The 14,532-nt window shown below is 51.0% G+C and overlaps 4 protein-coding genes across 7 annotated transcripts in view; 2 read left to right on the top strand and 2 right to left on the bottom strand.

Moving 5' to 3' along the window:
- Positions 1-8,981, top strand: part of GTF3C1 (general transcription factor IIIC subunit 1) — a 39,265-nt gene extending 30,284 nt beyond the window's left edge. The window contains exons 32-37 of the mRNA XM_063414199.1: positions 1,584-1,837; positions 3,190-3,476; positions 3,990-4,641; positions 6,091-6,130; positions 6,802-6,994; positions 8,596-8,981. Of these exons, the coding sequence (XP_063270269.1) occupies positions 1,584-1,837; positions 3,190-3,476; positions 3,990-4,641; positions 6,091-6,130; positions 6,802-6,994; positions 8,596-8,817 (1,648 nt within the window). The 3' untranslated portion in view covers positions 8,818-8,981. The remainder of the gene's footprint in view (positions 1-1,583; positions 1,838-3,189; positions 3,477-3,989; positions 4,642-6,090; positions 6,131-6,801; positions 6,995-8,595) is intronic.
- A 390-nt stretch (positions 8,982-9,371) lies between these two features.
- On the bottom strand, positions 9,372-9,972 carry POLR3K (RNA polymerase III subunit K). Its single transcript, XM_063414217.1, has 3 exons — positions 9,836-9,972; positions 9,624-9,711; positions 9,372-9,553 (listed from the first exon to the last, which is right to left on the bottom strand). The coding sequence occupies exons 1-3, from the start codon at positions 9,944-9,946 to the stop codon at positions 9,426-9,428; spliced, it is 327 nt and encodes a 108-aa protein (XP_063270287.1). The 5' UTR covers positions 9,947-9,972; the 3' UTR covers positions 9,372-9,425.
- A 1-nt stretch (position 9,973) lies between these two features.
- SNRNP25 (small nuclear ribonucleoprotein U11/U12 subunit 25) lies at positions 9,974-12,654 on the top strand. 2 transcript variants are annotated; one of them, XM_063414216.1, is made up of 6 exons: positions 9,974-10,107; positions 10,182-10,272; positions 10,349-10,454; positions 10,537-10,611; positions 11,585-11,645; positions 12,585-12,654. In XM_063414216.1, exons 1-5 carry the CDS (start codon positions 9,982-9,984, stop codon positions 11,637-11,639), a joined length of 453 nt encoding a protein of 150 aa, XP_063270286.1. In that variant the 5' UTR covers positions 9,974-9,981; the 3' UTR covers positions 11,640-11,645; positions 12,585-12,654. The 2 variants fall into 2 exon arrangements, with proteins under 2 accessions (XP_063270286.1, XP_063270285.1); XM_063414215.1 differs by having other exon boundaries at positions 12,462-12,654.
- Positions 12,655-12,779: 125 nt separating this feature from the next.
- Positions 12,780-14,532, bottom strand: part of RHBDF1 (rhomboid 5 homolog 1) — a 34,209-nt gene continuing 32,456 nt past the window's right edge. For all 3 annotated transcript variants that reach the window (XM_063414212.1, XM_063414214.1, XM_063414213.1), the window contains 2 exons: positions 14,264-14,417; positions 12,780-13,537 (listed from right to left, as the gene is read on the bottom strand). In XM_063414212.1, coding sequence (XP_063270282.1) covers positions 13,118-13,537; positions 14,264-14,417 — 574 coding nt within the window. In that variant the 3' untranslated portion in view covers positions 12,780-13,117. The remainder of the gene's footprint in view (positions 13,538-14,263; positions 14,418-14,532) is intronic.

Below are 14,532 nucleotides of genomic sequence, written 5' to 3'. Positions count from 1 at the left end.
GTGCTTCTGTGCACTGCCTCCTCTTGGATTCAATTTTCCTGTAAGCCTGCAGTAATGGCATAAACTGGAACTGTCCCCAGGCAGCGGGAGCCTGTGAGCCCCTTTCCTTACAGTCATTATCTGCTTTCTTAAAAGTGCAGCTAAAATCTCATAGTCATTTGACCTGCTGCTTCCTATTGTGAGTACACATGGAAAATACTTTGTTCTCTTTCTCTGTAGAGCAGCTTAATGCCTACTTGAGGGTTGTTATTGTGGTCCCTCTCCCATAACATGCTTTTCTTCAAAATGAGCAGCTTCGGTTCCTTCACTTTATTCGTGTTACCCAGTTCTCTCAGTTCTCATTATTTTCTTTTGCACTGAATTGTGATGTCAAAATACAAATGCCATGCTCTTGCTGGCAGCTCTGTGCCAATTCCATCCTGTTATATTGCTGAAGCTCCTGCTAATGCATCCCAAGGTTCTGAAGGGCCATGGCCTTGCCAGAAAAAAGCAGCCAAACCCCCCAGTGCAGTGATCCATGCACAGCTTATGATTCTTGTGAGTCACCTAACGAGCTCCTTTTCCTTTATCTGGTTAATTGTTCCCTCTCAGTGTGGAGGGACAGATGCAGAGTACTGTCATATTAATAACGTGCATTTGTCATAGGGAATTGCTCCCTGCTCTTTTCCAGGCTGACTCTCCAGTGTTCTGGAGATGTTCTGAAATCAGTCCCAGCTTCTCACACAGTTGCAGTGTCCTGAGTGATCCTGTGCAAGCTGAATGAGCTGTTTTATCAGCCAGGTCATTAACAGAAATCCATTAAGCCCATGACTGGTCCCATTGCTGAGCAGGGGCTTCTTGAGTTGTGCACTCACTATTTCTTCAAAATGATGCACTCTCTTTCAATTTTAAATATGTTTTAAAAGAAGGTACCTAAGGCCTAACTCATCTTAGAAAAGGTTGGAAGGAACCTTTCATTGTCCCTGGCATAATTTGCTTAAAACAGAGGCAACTTCAGAGTTAGATCAGGTTGTTCAGAGCCTTCAGCTTTATCCATAGTGGCTCTTGTCCTGTCCTGGAATAAACAATGTTGGTTTGAGTAAGTTTGTATCTGGGAAAACCATCCTGGCTGCTACTGCTAATCTTTTCTATACTTGGAGGATGTCTGCAGTTTGGTTTTTGGTGGTTTTTTAGTTACTATTTTTTAAAGTAACCAAAATCTGTAACTCTCCTCCTTTTCACCCTGAAAAACAATCGGTCTGCCCCATCCTGCAGCATCCCTCGTGCTCTCAGGGTCTAACAGATGTTCCCTCAAGATAAAGCATCTGCTGAACCAAAGAGCTTCAGCACTGGAAGCTGAGATATTTTGGGTTCATTTCAACACATTTGCAAAAAAGAGAGTTTCCTTTCCCAGGGACCTCTAGTGTATTTCCTTTTCTGTAGTTCTTGTTGTCAGTGCTCTAAATCAGCCTGGTGTGGACACTGCCCCAGCTCCAGACAGAGCGCAGGAGCTCCGTGTCCTTGCTCTGCTCAGTGTCATGAATCACTTCCTTCTTTTGGGAAAAGACCCAACAAACCAATCTAACCTCCTGTGTTTGCTGTAGCTTGGGAAAAGAGGGACTCGAGGATGACGATGATGACGATGATGACTTGGATGAAGGCTCTGGAGGCAAACGCAGAATCGAAGTGAAGCCTCGCCAGGCCTCTCACACCAATTATTTACTGATGAGAGGCTACTACTCCCCTGGCATTGTCAGCACTCGCAACCTGAGCCCCAGTGACAACATCGTGGTCAACTCCTGCCAGGTGAAGGTCAGGCTCAGGTGTACCCCCATCCCAGGAAGGCTCAGCTCTCCAGGTTAGTTCTCTTTGGCCTAAAGTGCACAGAAGTGGTTTGGAGCAGGAGCAATGGTGAACTCACCTGCTGAGGAATTGGTTTAAACAAAGCTCCCTAACAGGAACATTCTGTTTTCATTACACATCATGTTTGTAAGGCTTTCTCTCCTGATTTAAAACAGGCGGCTGACTTGGGCTTTTGTTGGTAATAAGGCCTTGCTTTTGTCTCATGTGTTAAACTATTATTGCAATCTGTCTTCTGCCCTGTTACCCTTCTCTAGGAGGTTTTGCAGTCCCTTCAACATCTTAAAATACCATATGATGTCACAGCCAGGCTGTCTCTTCTGTAAAGAGAAAAGAAAATCTTTCAGAGCTCCTTGAATGGAAATTTTCATTTAACTTCTTATGCAAGTGCCTGAAACAGTGGAGTCCAATGTCTGGCCTCTTACCTCAGTAATTTAAACATTTTTATAATATTTAGAGCTTGACTGTCTGCAGTTCATCAGCACTGCCCCTTCTTAAAGAGCATCTTGTTTTCATCTGTAATGCAAATGTATCCAGAGCCTTGAGCTCTCCAGCTGACAGGGTCTGGTGCTGCCCCTGTCCATTTCCACTGCTGTGTGACAGAGGTAAAACAGAAATTCTTTCTCCTGTCTCTGCTGCCTCTCGTGCCCTCCAGCTGTGCTGAGCTCACTGCTCATTACAGCTGAGCCCATTTTATCTTGGCAGCTGCCCCAAAGGTTCCAGAGGCAAAAAGGGAGCAGCCTGCAGGTAAAAGGGAAGGGAGCAGGAAGAGCAGTGCCAGAGCTGTCCCCTCATCAGCCAGGACTGGGATAGGGGTTGCATGGTTCAGTTGTGGATACTCTACAGGGGCAGTGCTGGACCTGTCATTGAACACAGAGATGCTTTGTTGAACTAATTGTCTAAAGCATTGTCTAGTGGTAGTTCAAACCAGACCTGGCCAACAGCTTTCTGCTGTGGATTTTTTGATTAAAAGTGTCCTCTACAGCATTTCCTTGCCCTAGAATTTTCACTTGACCTTCTTCAAGAAGAAAGGAGAGGATTCCCTCATTAACTCAGAGCTGAGCTGACCCAGTGTTAGAGAGAACACCACCAGGTGCTCACTGCCTTCCAGCCATAATTCACTTTGCTGGGAGGGTCAGCCCTTGTAAACCAGTTTGCTGCTCTTTACAGGTGTTTTCAGACAGATATGCAAGGTAAAAAGAAAAAAGGGAACTGCAGCAATGAAGATAGAAAGCTGAGCTCTGTATTTCATTGGCCTAGAACACCTCTAATCTGTTTGTCTTCCTGCAGTGTGTTGCACAGTAACTGCTGCTTCACAGCTTAAACTCCCATGGTTTATTTGCTTTGCAGCTCCTTCCCTGCTGGATCACATGGCTGTGGGCATCTCCTGCCTCCCTGAAACTTTCACCAGGCTGATAAAAATCCAGGAAGAAAACTATGAGGAGGAGAAGTTTCTCTGTGAGTGCACAGAGCGTTGTGGGTACAGCCCCGGGGACGTGGCGGCCGTTCTGGAGGTCAGGAAGGCCATAGAGGCCACTGCCCACTTTGGGATTTGCAAAGCTGAGCTGAGCAAACGTTTCTGCAGCTATGAACAGGTGGAGGCTGAACGCAGCAGGAGCTTGGAGCAGTACATTCAGGTGGGTTTACAGCCAGCTGCTTCCCATCCATTAATGTGTTCATGCTTAGTATTCCCCTTGAACAGGACGAGCTTCCAGGCTGTCGGAAGCAACTATAAATTGAGCAGAGTTATTTATGTCAGGCAAGAGATCACACACCACACCTGACAGCAATCTTGCCTCAAAGTTAGGAAGGCCAAAAATTAAAGCAGCACTTAATCAAAGGTAGGAATGAACTGTTTCAGAAACCTAGAGGTGCTAACATCAATCTTTGAAAGCAAAGTACTTGTTCTCAGTTCTATTTTTAACTTACTTTTAAGCTGAAGAAAAACATCTCATGCTGTAATTTCAGGAAGCCTTAAGGGGTAAAACATCATTTCAGCTTCAGTGCAGCTGGGGGCAAAATTGAATATTCTACTAAACCCTTGCTGCCAGTTAAATCATGACAATTCCATGACACTGGGTTAAAGTGATATTTTTCAGTGAAAGCTCCTGAGATAATTTGTTGTGGGGATTTTTGTTTGTTTCTTGCAGGACCTCATTGAAATGCAGCAGGTTTTAGAGGTGGGAGGCCACAGTGTCAGGCTGGTGGCCATAGTGTTTGCCCAGCCCTGGCTGCTGCGCTCGGTGTGCCTGAGGAGCAGAGCAGAGGATGCTGAGCAGCCAGGGGCAGACCCTGCCCCAGAGGGGCCACAGGAGCAGCTGCCCTCGGAGCCAGGGAGGGCACAGGAACGGCTGGGAGAGGAGGAGCAGCTGGCAGGAGACACACACTGTGCCAGTGAGGACGAGCCCCCCAGGAAGAGGTGCAGAACTGATGTCCTTGAGGGTGACAGTCACCCCTGCCAGGGTGCACAGCCTGCTCTGGCAGGTGCAGATGGCAGGAACTCGGATGCAGCTGTTCCTGAGCCTGTCCCAAGGGAGGGAGCTGATACAGGAGAAGCTCCAGGAGGCTCCCTGGGAGGGCAGGAAGAACCCCCAGCTGAACTCCCAGAGCCTGCTGCAGAGGCTGTGGATGTGGACACGTACAGGGAACAAGATAAATCTCATTCTGAGGACAAAGAACTCGAAGTGGAGAATGATGAGCTCAGCACTGAGCACAGCAAGCAGATCCCTATCCCTGAACACTCAGCCAGTGAGCAGGATGATGATCTTCCCTACTTCCAGGAGAACCCAGGAGTCTCTAAAGGTATGGAGAGCCCTCTGCCTCCCTGAAATACAAACCAGCTCATCAGCAGTTGATCCCAACCAGTAGCTTCACTTTATAAGCAAATCCTGGATTCTTGATGCAGTTGTACCAGAGAGATTGTCTTCTCTCACAGATAAATTGGCATAACCCTAGTTCATCTCAAAGGTCTCTGAGTTTTCAAATACATCCCATAATCCTTGCTATGCCTTCTGCTGGAATGACTGGTCCAGAAGTATGTTTTCTTAGAAACTTGTTTCCATGTCTTAAACTTTTCCGGAATAATTTGGATCTGAAGTTTCTCATCTCTGGCTTCAGTCCAAAGGTCAGGCATCTCTAAGCCTGGAAAACACAGCACTGCTGGTGTGCATTTAGCTGGAATGTCCATGGCTGAAAGTCCTAAACTCATTAAACCACCAGGAAGCAGCACATGCCAGTGGGATTAACAGCCTCATTTGTAACCCAATTGGACTTCATTTTCCTTTCCTTTTTACTGCCAGTTTTCTAATAGCTAGTAGTTCTTGCCAAGCTTTACATGTAGTAGTTTGTGGGGGATTTTATTTTGGTTTGGTTTTTACGAGCTCTAATCTCAGGCTGAACCACAAGCTCACTGCTCCTGTGGTACCTTGCCAAGGCCTGCCAGTACCCAGGTCCAGAGGGTGATCCCCAACATCCCACAGCTTGGGATTGCTTAACTGGAGCCTTCCTGCAGGAAATGCACTCTGGGCTGTCTAAACAGCAGAGACCTCAGCAGTTCTTAAACTATTGAAGTACTCTCCTGGATTTAACATCCTTGACTTATTTGTAGCACAGGAGGGAAAAAACAGCATTTCATTTATCAAGCACAGAGTTCTCACTGGCCAGTGAATGTTTACATGTGCTTAAAACAAAGCTGTTACCCTCTGGGTGTGGCAGGAATACCTCCTTAAGTAATTGTCTAATTAAAACCCATGACGTAATGTGAGTTGCAGAGACAGCCTTTGCTTTGAAGCAGAGCCCTGCTGGAATCCTGAGTTTGCATTCATGTCTCCAGCTCCTTGGAGTTGTGCCCAACCTCCCTCTGATGTCCAGGAGCTTCAGGTTACCCAGAGCCTGGGACAGCTCCAGGCTGGGACCCTGCACCCTCCCTGTGAACCTCAGTTCCTTCAGCCCACACAATCACCATGGTTCAGCCATAGCACCAGACTTCCAGGAATAAACCTGCTGGGACTGGGGAAAGGAGCCCCAAAAGGTGGGGCTGAGTAAAGAGCTGAGGCTGTGGGAGGAGGTGTGAGAAGAGTGTGCTGCAGGCAGGGCAGAGGGGCAGCTCAGAGCTCCCCAAAACTGAGAGCAGCACGTGGAATAGTTTGCTGCTGTGGTTTCTTGCACTTCACAGCTTGGCCACCTTTAACTCTCCTTCCATTAGATAAGGAGTTTGAGTTAATTAGAAAATATGTGTCCTTTTCTTTCCAGGAAGCTCCATGACAGATGTCTCCCAGGCAGCCAGGGACGGGTGAGTAACAGAGATGTCTGCAGAATACCAAACACTGCCAAAAGAACACTGGAAGCAGTGGTTTGGAAACCTCAGTTTTATGCTCTGATGAGCAGTGAGCATTGATGATGGAGAAACCCCACTCCATTGTTCCTGTTAATGTTCCTTGTGTTGAAAAAATGTCTCTGATTGATATTTTTACCCAAAAACCAATGAGCTTCAAATATCAGAGGACCAAACTGATTTTACTGCACAAACAAGCCCAGTGCCAGCTTCCAGGTGCCCAGGAAAAAAAGGCCTGGAGAAACTGCAATATGAGAAATGTGAATTTCCACACAGGGACTGTCTTTTGGACACCAAAATGCTAAAAACGAGGAATTTGCTTCCCATCAGAGCACTGTTGCTGCGTGGTGCAGGTCTTGGATAACTTTTGGAGGATATCAGAGCTAAATGCCAGACAAAGTTTCCCTGCTCATCGAGACCCAAGGCAGCTGCCGGGTTTGTAATGGTGCTAAGAGGGGTGAACCCCTGGTGGAAAATGCAGATCTGGTAGAGCAGCACCAGCCCTTGCTCCGAGCAGCCACAGAATTTACACTCGTGTTAAAATGGATGTAGCTCACATCTCTTAGGCAGGAATTGCCCTGATGAGAAACCCATCCCTGTTCCTGAGCTGGGTTTTGCCTGTTTTGCAGGGGCTGTGAGCAGGTTTGCTTCGTGGGGAGGCCGTGGAGGATCGTGGACGGGAAGCTGAACAAGCCGGTGTGCAAGGGGATGATGGAGGCCGTGCTCTACCACGTGATGGCCCGGCCGGGCGTGACGCAGGCGCGGCTGCTGCAGCACTACTGCGGCGTCCTGCAGCCCGTGGCCGTGCTGGAGATCCTGCAGGTACAGCCTGGGCCCTGCAGGCACTCCCAGGCAGCAGGGACAGCACTGCCAGGCCCAGGGAAAGGGGAAAAACAACCTCCCTTTGGTGGAAATGAACCACAGCAGGGACAGCACTGCCAGGCCCGGGGAAATGGGGAAAAACAACCTCCCTTTGGTGGAAATAAACCACAGCAGGGACAGCACTGCCAGGCCTGGGGAAATGGGGAAAAACAACCTCCCTTTGGTGGAAATGAACCACAGCAGGGACAGCACTGCCAGGCCTGGGGAAAGGGGAAAAACAACCTCCCTTTGGTGGAAATGAACCACAGCAGGGACAGCACTGCCAGGCCCGGGGAAAGGGGAAAAACAACCTCCCTTTGGTGGAAATGAACCACAGCCAGGGCCAGCCCCTGCTCGCAGTGAGGAACACTGGATGTACCTGTGTTGTCACTGATTTTACAGCTGGAGCTTCCCAATGGATGTACAGTTGCTGAAGAGTGGGGCTTGTCCCCATGAGATGCTGTTTAATGCAGTGGTAATCACAGGATCATGGAATAGTTTGGGTTGGAAGGAACCTTAAAGATCCTTTAGTTTCAGCCCCCTAACCACCACAGATAAACTAAGTATTCTTAATTTTTTTTTCTTATATACCTTCTGGATGGGTAATGTGCCATGAGAATCAAACTGAAATGTGTCTGTGCTAGACAATGTGTAATTCAGACCTTCGGACCTGCCTACAGATCCTTACTGTCAAACAAAAGATGGCAAGAAAATGTTGAGTTTCTCATAATTCTGTTCCCACGTCTTGACATTCAATTTCTACCACTCCTACTTTGGACATGGAACTTTGATTTCTATTATTTTTTCCTATAAATATTCAAAATCTGAAGCAGAGCAGTAATCCTGCAGGCCTTCCCAAAGGCATGACTTCCCTGCTAACTGGAAATGCATATTCCAGTGTCCATGTGCCACTTCTTTCCCAGGGCTTGTACCCTGTGGTGACAGTGCCAGCTGGGATGGTGCCTGTGGTGACAGTGCCAGCTGGGATGGTGCCTGTGGTGCAAATCCTGTTCTGGGTGTTCCAGTCTGGATTCCTGGGCAATGTGAATTCAAACCCAGAAAATAAAGCAATAATAACCTCTACATTTTACAGAGTGGAGCACTTCAATATAACATCTGTACCAATAAATTCACTAAGAACTGGTTTTGAAAGCACAGACAGAGCTTGTCCTACACCTATTACCCATTATCCAGGGCTGGCACCAGTCTGGGATTGACATCTAGAGCAGCGTTAGATTTTTTGTAACTGGTCCTAGATGTTGACATCTCTTGCTGAGCACTGTCTGTGACAGTCACCATGTATCAATCACTGTGCTTGAAAGTAACGAGATATATCCAGCTATAGCCAGAGCTTGCATGTTTTTATTTAGCTGTTTATCCTTTTAACCTTTGTGTTGTAACCATGGGCTCCTCAGGGGCTCAAGTGAAGCTACTTCTGGTAGAAATTGTCCAACATTTCTGAGAACTCTGTAGATAGAGCAGCATTCACAGCTTTTTCCTTTTTTTTTTTTTTTTCTTTTCCCTGCAACTGCCCAAATTGAACTATGTGAATTTTGTTGCAGGGTCTGGAAACTCTTGGTTGCATCAGACGATTCTACATGAAAAAGCCATCTCCAGTGTCCCTCTTTTCTCAGCCAGTCGTGGAAGAACTGCTCCAGAATCCCAAACTGAGTGAAAGCCCCACCATCTACTACGAGCCCACCATAGACTGTACCCTCAGGCTGGGGAGAGTGTTCCCCTGCGACATGAACTGGAATAAATGGGTGCAGATTGTCCCTGCATAGAAGGGCTAAAGCTGAGCCATGTGAGACTGCCTTAGCCTGTGGGAGAGTGTTCCTTGCAGAGTAAATGTTACAATTTGTGCTCCGTCATGTTTTTATTAAGTTATTTATCCTTTTTACTTCTGAATGTATTTAAACTGAGAATAAAGCTTGATGCTAAAACACAAGTAAGACGTGGTCCTACTTCAAGTACATTTTGCTTTTATCAGTAACTGGTTGCAGTGTATAGTTTGTATAGTTTGTAGTTGTTGCTGTAGCTGACAGATTTTCACGGGTCACAGCAAAGGCCCTTTTTCATTTTTGGCTCTCTGTAAGGCCGCGCTGTTAACGCCTCACCTCAGCTTTGCCTTCTGTGCCGTGGCACAGCAGCTGCCTCAGGGCTCAGCGTCGCCCAGCCCGGTTCCCTTCAGGCGGGGCTGTTTTGAACGCGGCTTTCTCGGTGTGCAGGGCACGACTGTATCACCCCCGCCCTCCCCGGGCCGCAGCAGGGGCACGGGGCCCCGCCGGAGCCCGTTTCCCATCCCTGCCGGGCCCACACAACCACGCACAGCCGCTCGCTGGCCCTCAGGGCCGCGTTTATTGCAGGAGCTGCGCCCGCGCCCCGCGGCGCCTCAGTCCCGCCAGCGGTGCCCGCACTGCGGGTTGCAGCACTTGTAGAAGGTGGTCATGGGCTCGTCGGCCGAGCGCGTCTGGATCTGCATGAAGTAGGCGCGGGGGTGCTCGCACTTGGGGCACGGCTCTGCGGGAAAAGGCCGTGAGGGGCCGGCGGGGCGGCCCGAGCCCCGCGCGGCCCCTCGGCCCGGCCCTACCTGCCGTGGAGTCCACGTTCTCCCAGGCCGCGGCGCCGCCCAGCACATCGTCCACCTCCTTCAGCCGCGGGTACTTCCTGCTCGTCACCTGCGGGAGCCGCGCCGGGACAGCTCAGGGGGAAGCGGGGCAGCTGGACAGGGCCCCGGGCCCCGGGCACGGCAGGCTCCGGGCACGGCGGGCCCCCCACCCCGGCCGCCCCCGCCCCCGGTACCTTCCGCGTGACGTTGCGCACGTAGGGACAGGTGGTGCAGGCGAAGCGGTGGCAGCGCGGCCCCTCCTCGGCCACCAGCACGTTCCCGCAGGCCGGGCAGAAGAGCAGCATCGCCGGTTCCGCCGCGCCGCCCGCCCCTTCCGGCGATGGCGGCCGAGCCGGCGGCGGAGGAGCCGCCCGAGGAGCTGGCGCACGCCGAGGTGCTGGAGCTGTTCCAGGCGGCGCTGGCGCGGCTGGTGCAGGACCCGCTGCTCTGCGACCTCCCCCCGCAGGTGCGCCCGGGGCGCGGGGCCGGGCCGGGCCGGCGGGGCGGGGCCGGGCTCACGGCCGCGGCTCTCGCCCGCAGGTGACGGCGGAGGAGATCGGCTCGCAGGTGGCCCTGGAGTACGGGCAGGCCATGACGGTGCGGGTGTGCAAGGCGGACGGCGAGACCGTGCGTGCGTGCGGGGCCGGGCGGGGCGGGCGGGGCCGGGCGGGGCGCGGCGGGGCTGAGCCGGCTCTCCCCGCCCGCAGCCGTGGTGGTGGTGCAGAACGCGTCGGTGCTGGAGCTGAAGAAGGCGCTGCGGCGGCACATGCAGCTGAGGCAGGCCCGGCAGGGCGGTGTGCAGCACCTGAGCTGGTGAGCGGGGCTGGGCGGGCGGCTCGGGAGCGTGTCCCACCCGGGCCCCCTCCCGCGGCTGGCCCTGAGTGTCTTTCCCCAGGAGGTACATCTGGAGGACGTACCACCTCACCTTCAATGGAGAGAAGCTGGCGGATGACAGGAAGAAGCTGAGAGAGTGAGTTACCGAGTCAGTGCTGAGGCTGAGAGGAGCCCCCGCAGCATCCCCGCGGGCAGGGCTGAGCTGGGGGGCCGTGCCCCGGCTCAGGGGGGGCCTGTGCTGGAAACTGGCCGGGACAGGAGTGGCACAGGTGGACTGAGGCGCTCTGCAGCACGGGATGGCCTTGGGGCATTCCTCATCCTCGCCACCACCGTCCTGTGCTAGGTTCAGCCAGTTCAGAGCATCCCACAGAAGCCTTGGCCATCCCTCCCAAGCTCCTGCAGAATGGTTACAGTTACTCTGCTCAGCACAGATACTGGTGTAGGACAGGAAAGAGCAGGGAACAGGAGCTGGAAAGGGTTGCCCGGGGAGGTTGTGGATGCCCCCACCCTGGCAGTGGTCAAAGCCAGGTCAGATAAGGCTTTGAGGAACCAGGTCTAGTGAGAGGTGTCCTGTCAGTGGCAGGAGTGTTGGGACTGGATGGTCTGTAAGGTCCATTCCAGCCCCATAACATTCTATCATTCTATGAAGAATGCCAAGCAAAGAGGAAACCCAAGGGTGGGTGTTGATCTTTGGAGCTGCTCAGTCTGGTGAAAACACTGACGGGTGACTCCCATGTTTCCCTGCCCATTCTTGGTGTGAGGCACTTCCCAGCAGTGCTGGGGCTGCCGGCCTGTTGCAGGCCAGCCAGAAAAGGTGATCTGAAGTACTACAAATCCAGCAAGACAGCCCTCATCAAAGCTGTCCTTGGAAGAGTGAGCCTGTGACAGATGCTGCATTTAAGGGGTTGTTGCAGTTAAAGGCAGATGAGCAGATCCTTCAGTGCTCGCAGCCTGTCCCATATACACAAGTGAGAATTTTAATGTGTTCTCCAGTAGGGCACAGCATGGGATTGTAGGAGTCCCTGTGTCCCTGGGAAAGATGGAGCTCCAGGGTTTCACAGGTTGTTTTTCCTGGAAGCTGGCATTTAACAGCCTTACTCTGTGCTCAGGTATGGTATCAGGAACCGGGATGAGGTCAGCTTCATCAAGAAGCTTCGCAAGTAACCTGGGGTAAGTCCTGGATGCCCATCAGGAGCTCCCAGTTCCTCACCTTCCCCAGGCTGTGGTGTTGAGGCTCAGAGCTGATGCTGCTGCTCTCTGCTGGCTGGCAGAGTATTTCTGAATGTCTGCACGGGCTGGAGCCTGGTTCCAGATCCTGGTAGTGTTGTTTGTGCTCCTCTCAGGGCAGGGAATGATAATTCAGGTAACATACAGAGGGAGCAGCAGCAGGAATAACTGACTCTGTGTTGAGACTCTCAGTCTGCTTCTACATTGTCTTGAGACTCAATAAACAGTGTTCCTTTGCTGCTGTGATTGCCTCTAGGACCTTGCTTTCTTTTAAGCTTTTTAAATGTCTGGAAATCATTGTCAGGAGCATGGCTGTGTTTCTAACTCATGCAGACATAATTCTGGTATTAAGATTGCTATTTTGAGAAAGTTGTGCACACAAACACAAGATGTAGCCAAGACTCTCAGGCTTAGTAAGTTTTAAATTATGCTTCTAAAAACAGTCACAGTGGCTGAAGAACAGGGATAAGCACAGCTTGTCCAAAGCCTTGTGTTGTTTTGCTGCTCCAAGCAGCTAGCTTAAAAACTGTTCCTTTTTGACCACAGTTACCTTTTATTCTTTTTTCAACACTGCCATACTTTCAAGATCCAGAGTAAGAAAATGTGTGCCCTAACAACAGCCACCTGCTCCAGGGTGCCTGTGACCAGCAGTCACCTCTGGCACTGGCTGATCCCTCCTGGACCATCATGGCAGTGTGGTGAGAAGAGCCCAGCGCGCAGGAATTACTGTTACTGACAAAGATGTTCTTTCTTCAACAGAGAGCAGAGAATCCAGCCCTACCAAAACCAGACTGGGGATTCAGCACCTTCCTGGAGGAAAAGGTTGTCACACTTCAAAGAGGAACAAACTCAATTGACTGGACATTCTCATGTTTTTTACAGTTGCTGTTTGGGGTCTTTGTCTCTGAGGTGTATGCGGATTCATTCCAGGGATTAAAGAGACCTTCTTGTTTTCTGAGGCTTTTCAGGCCCTTATTTCCAGCTGCAGATCTGTATCTGGCTGGTTTGGGTGCTCCACAGGGTACATGAAACAGCAGAAGTGAGATTAAGTAACAAAGGCAGGCACAGACTACTCAGAACAATTGACAGTAGCTAAAACGCTACCTCACCATTTAATCACCACCTTAGCAGTAGTAAACAACTCTGGTTAAAAATGTAGTATTGAAACTAGTGTAATAAAAATAATGGCAGCAGAAAAGGTTCAATACAATTGAACAAGGCACAAACATTCTGTCTTTCAGAGTCTTCTGAGATAAGGCAAACCATGCCTGCCAAGTGCTAAGGAGACAGTTTAAATTAACCACGGGCAGGGTTAGAAGTGTCATTGGATTAGAGGCTTTGTCCCCATGGAAGTGGCACAGCAAATGCAAAGACAGGCCATCTCCAGGGCCTGCTCGAGAAGCCAGTCTTTGCTGTCAGTGGAGCTGTGCATCCAGGTCGTACTTCTCGCAGAATTTGTCTGTGAAGGGTATGCAGGTGAGGAACTCGCACCACTCGCACTTGATGGGGTAGAAATAGAACAGAATCACCAGTCCTGAGAAGAGTGCAATGAAGATGAGCTGGAAAACTATAATTTGGCATCGTTTCCTATATAAATCAAACTTCCCAAAGCTAATGTAGGGCAGGAAGGCAAAGGAGAGGAAGAAACCACTGATAAATCCTGAAATGTGAGCGAAATTATCAATCCAAGGCAGGAGGCCAAAGGCAAAAAGAAAGAGCACCACAGCCAGCAGCTTGAAGAAAGCCCTCCATGGGCGTGCCAGGATTTGCCAACTCTGGAAGAGTTCCACAAAAAGACAGGCCAGAATTCCAAACTGGGATCCTGCAGGGCCAACCTGCAGAAGAAGAGCATTACAGATAATGTCAGGCTCATGCCACCTGCCTGGCCTCTGCAGCCAGCCCCAGGAATCAGTTACTTCTTACTCAGCTCCTGTTCAGTGGTTCTTGGCAAAGAGACTCTGCAACTTCATCCATATAATGGGGTGCCAGGGGTAAAGGGCCTGGCTGGATTTAGGATTGAGGTGTGAGGCCAGAACAGACTCAAGGGGGCAGATCTGGTTCAAGCTGCCAGAGGGGAGAAGCCCTTGAAGGCAGTCTCCTGGCTCCCCCCACCCACCGTGTAGCTTTCCTTCTGACAGGAGCTGAAAGGCAGTCCTGCAGCTCCAGCTGTGCAGTGTCCTGTGGGCAAGGTGAGCTCTGCTCTTTGCCACTCCCATGTGGAGGGTGTCTGACACCAGCTACAGCACTTGATTCCCAGCCTGCCTGGGGCCTCTCTCACCCCGTGGTTGGACAGTCCCCATCTGTGATGAGAGGCAGCCTTTTTCCTGCAACTAGCCCAGGCCAGTCACTTGGAAAGGCCATGGCACCCCAGGGAATCCCCAGGAAATCCTTGCTGCTCAGCAGTTAAATGCTGGTGTGGTGCCATCCTCGAGCTACAAGTGCCAAGGCTGCAGTGGTGAGCCCAGCTCGGGTGGCTCTGCCTCAGCCACAGAGGCACAGGCACGTACAGAAGGGTTGTGCTCAGGGCAAGTTACCTGGACCCTGGGCTGCAGGAGACCCACCTCTGCTCTGTAGGGTAGAAATATTGCACTGGCAAGGTTCCCAGTGATGCCACTGAGAAGGTAGATGATAGAGATGCGGTGCCATCCTGCCAGCTTCTCTAGGTCCCGCAGGATCGTCATTTGGAAACAGACTGAAACCAGACAGTGCAGGATCCTGCCAAGTGCAGAGCACAGGAGCTGAAGCAGCAGCAGCCACTGAAGTCACCCCTGTGCTCGTGCTCAGTCCCCAGCCTTGCTGAGAGTTCCTGCTCTGGCCCATGCTGCTACTC

The sequence above is a fragment of the Prinia subflava genome, chromosome 17 (assembly GCF_021018805.1).
Source record: "Prinia subflava isolate CZ2003 ecotype Zambia chromosome 17, Cam_Psub_1.2, whole genome shotgun sequence".
NCBI classification, from domain to species: Eukaryota; Metazoa; Chordata; class Aves; order Passeriformes; family Cisticolidae; genus Prinia; species Prinia subflava.
The sequence above is the reverse complement of the archived record's forward strand: the minus strand, read 5'-3'. Positions and strand labels throughout refer to the sequence as shown.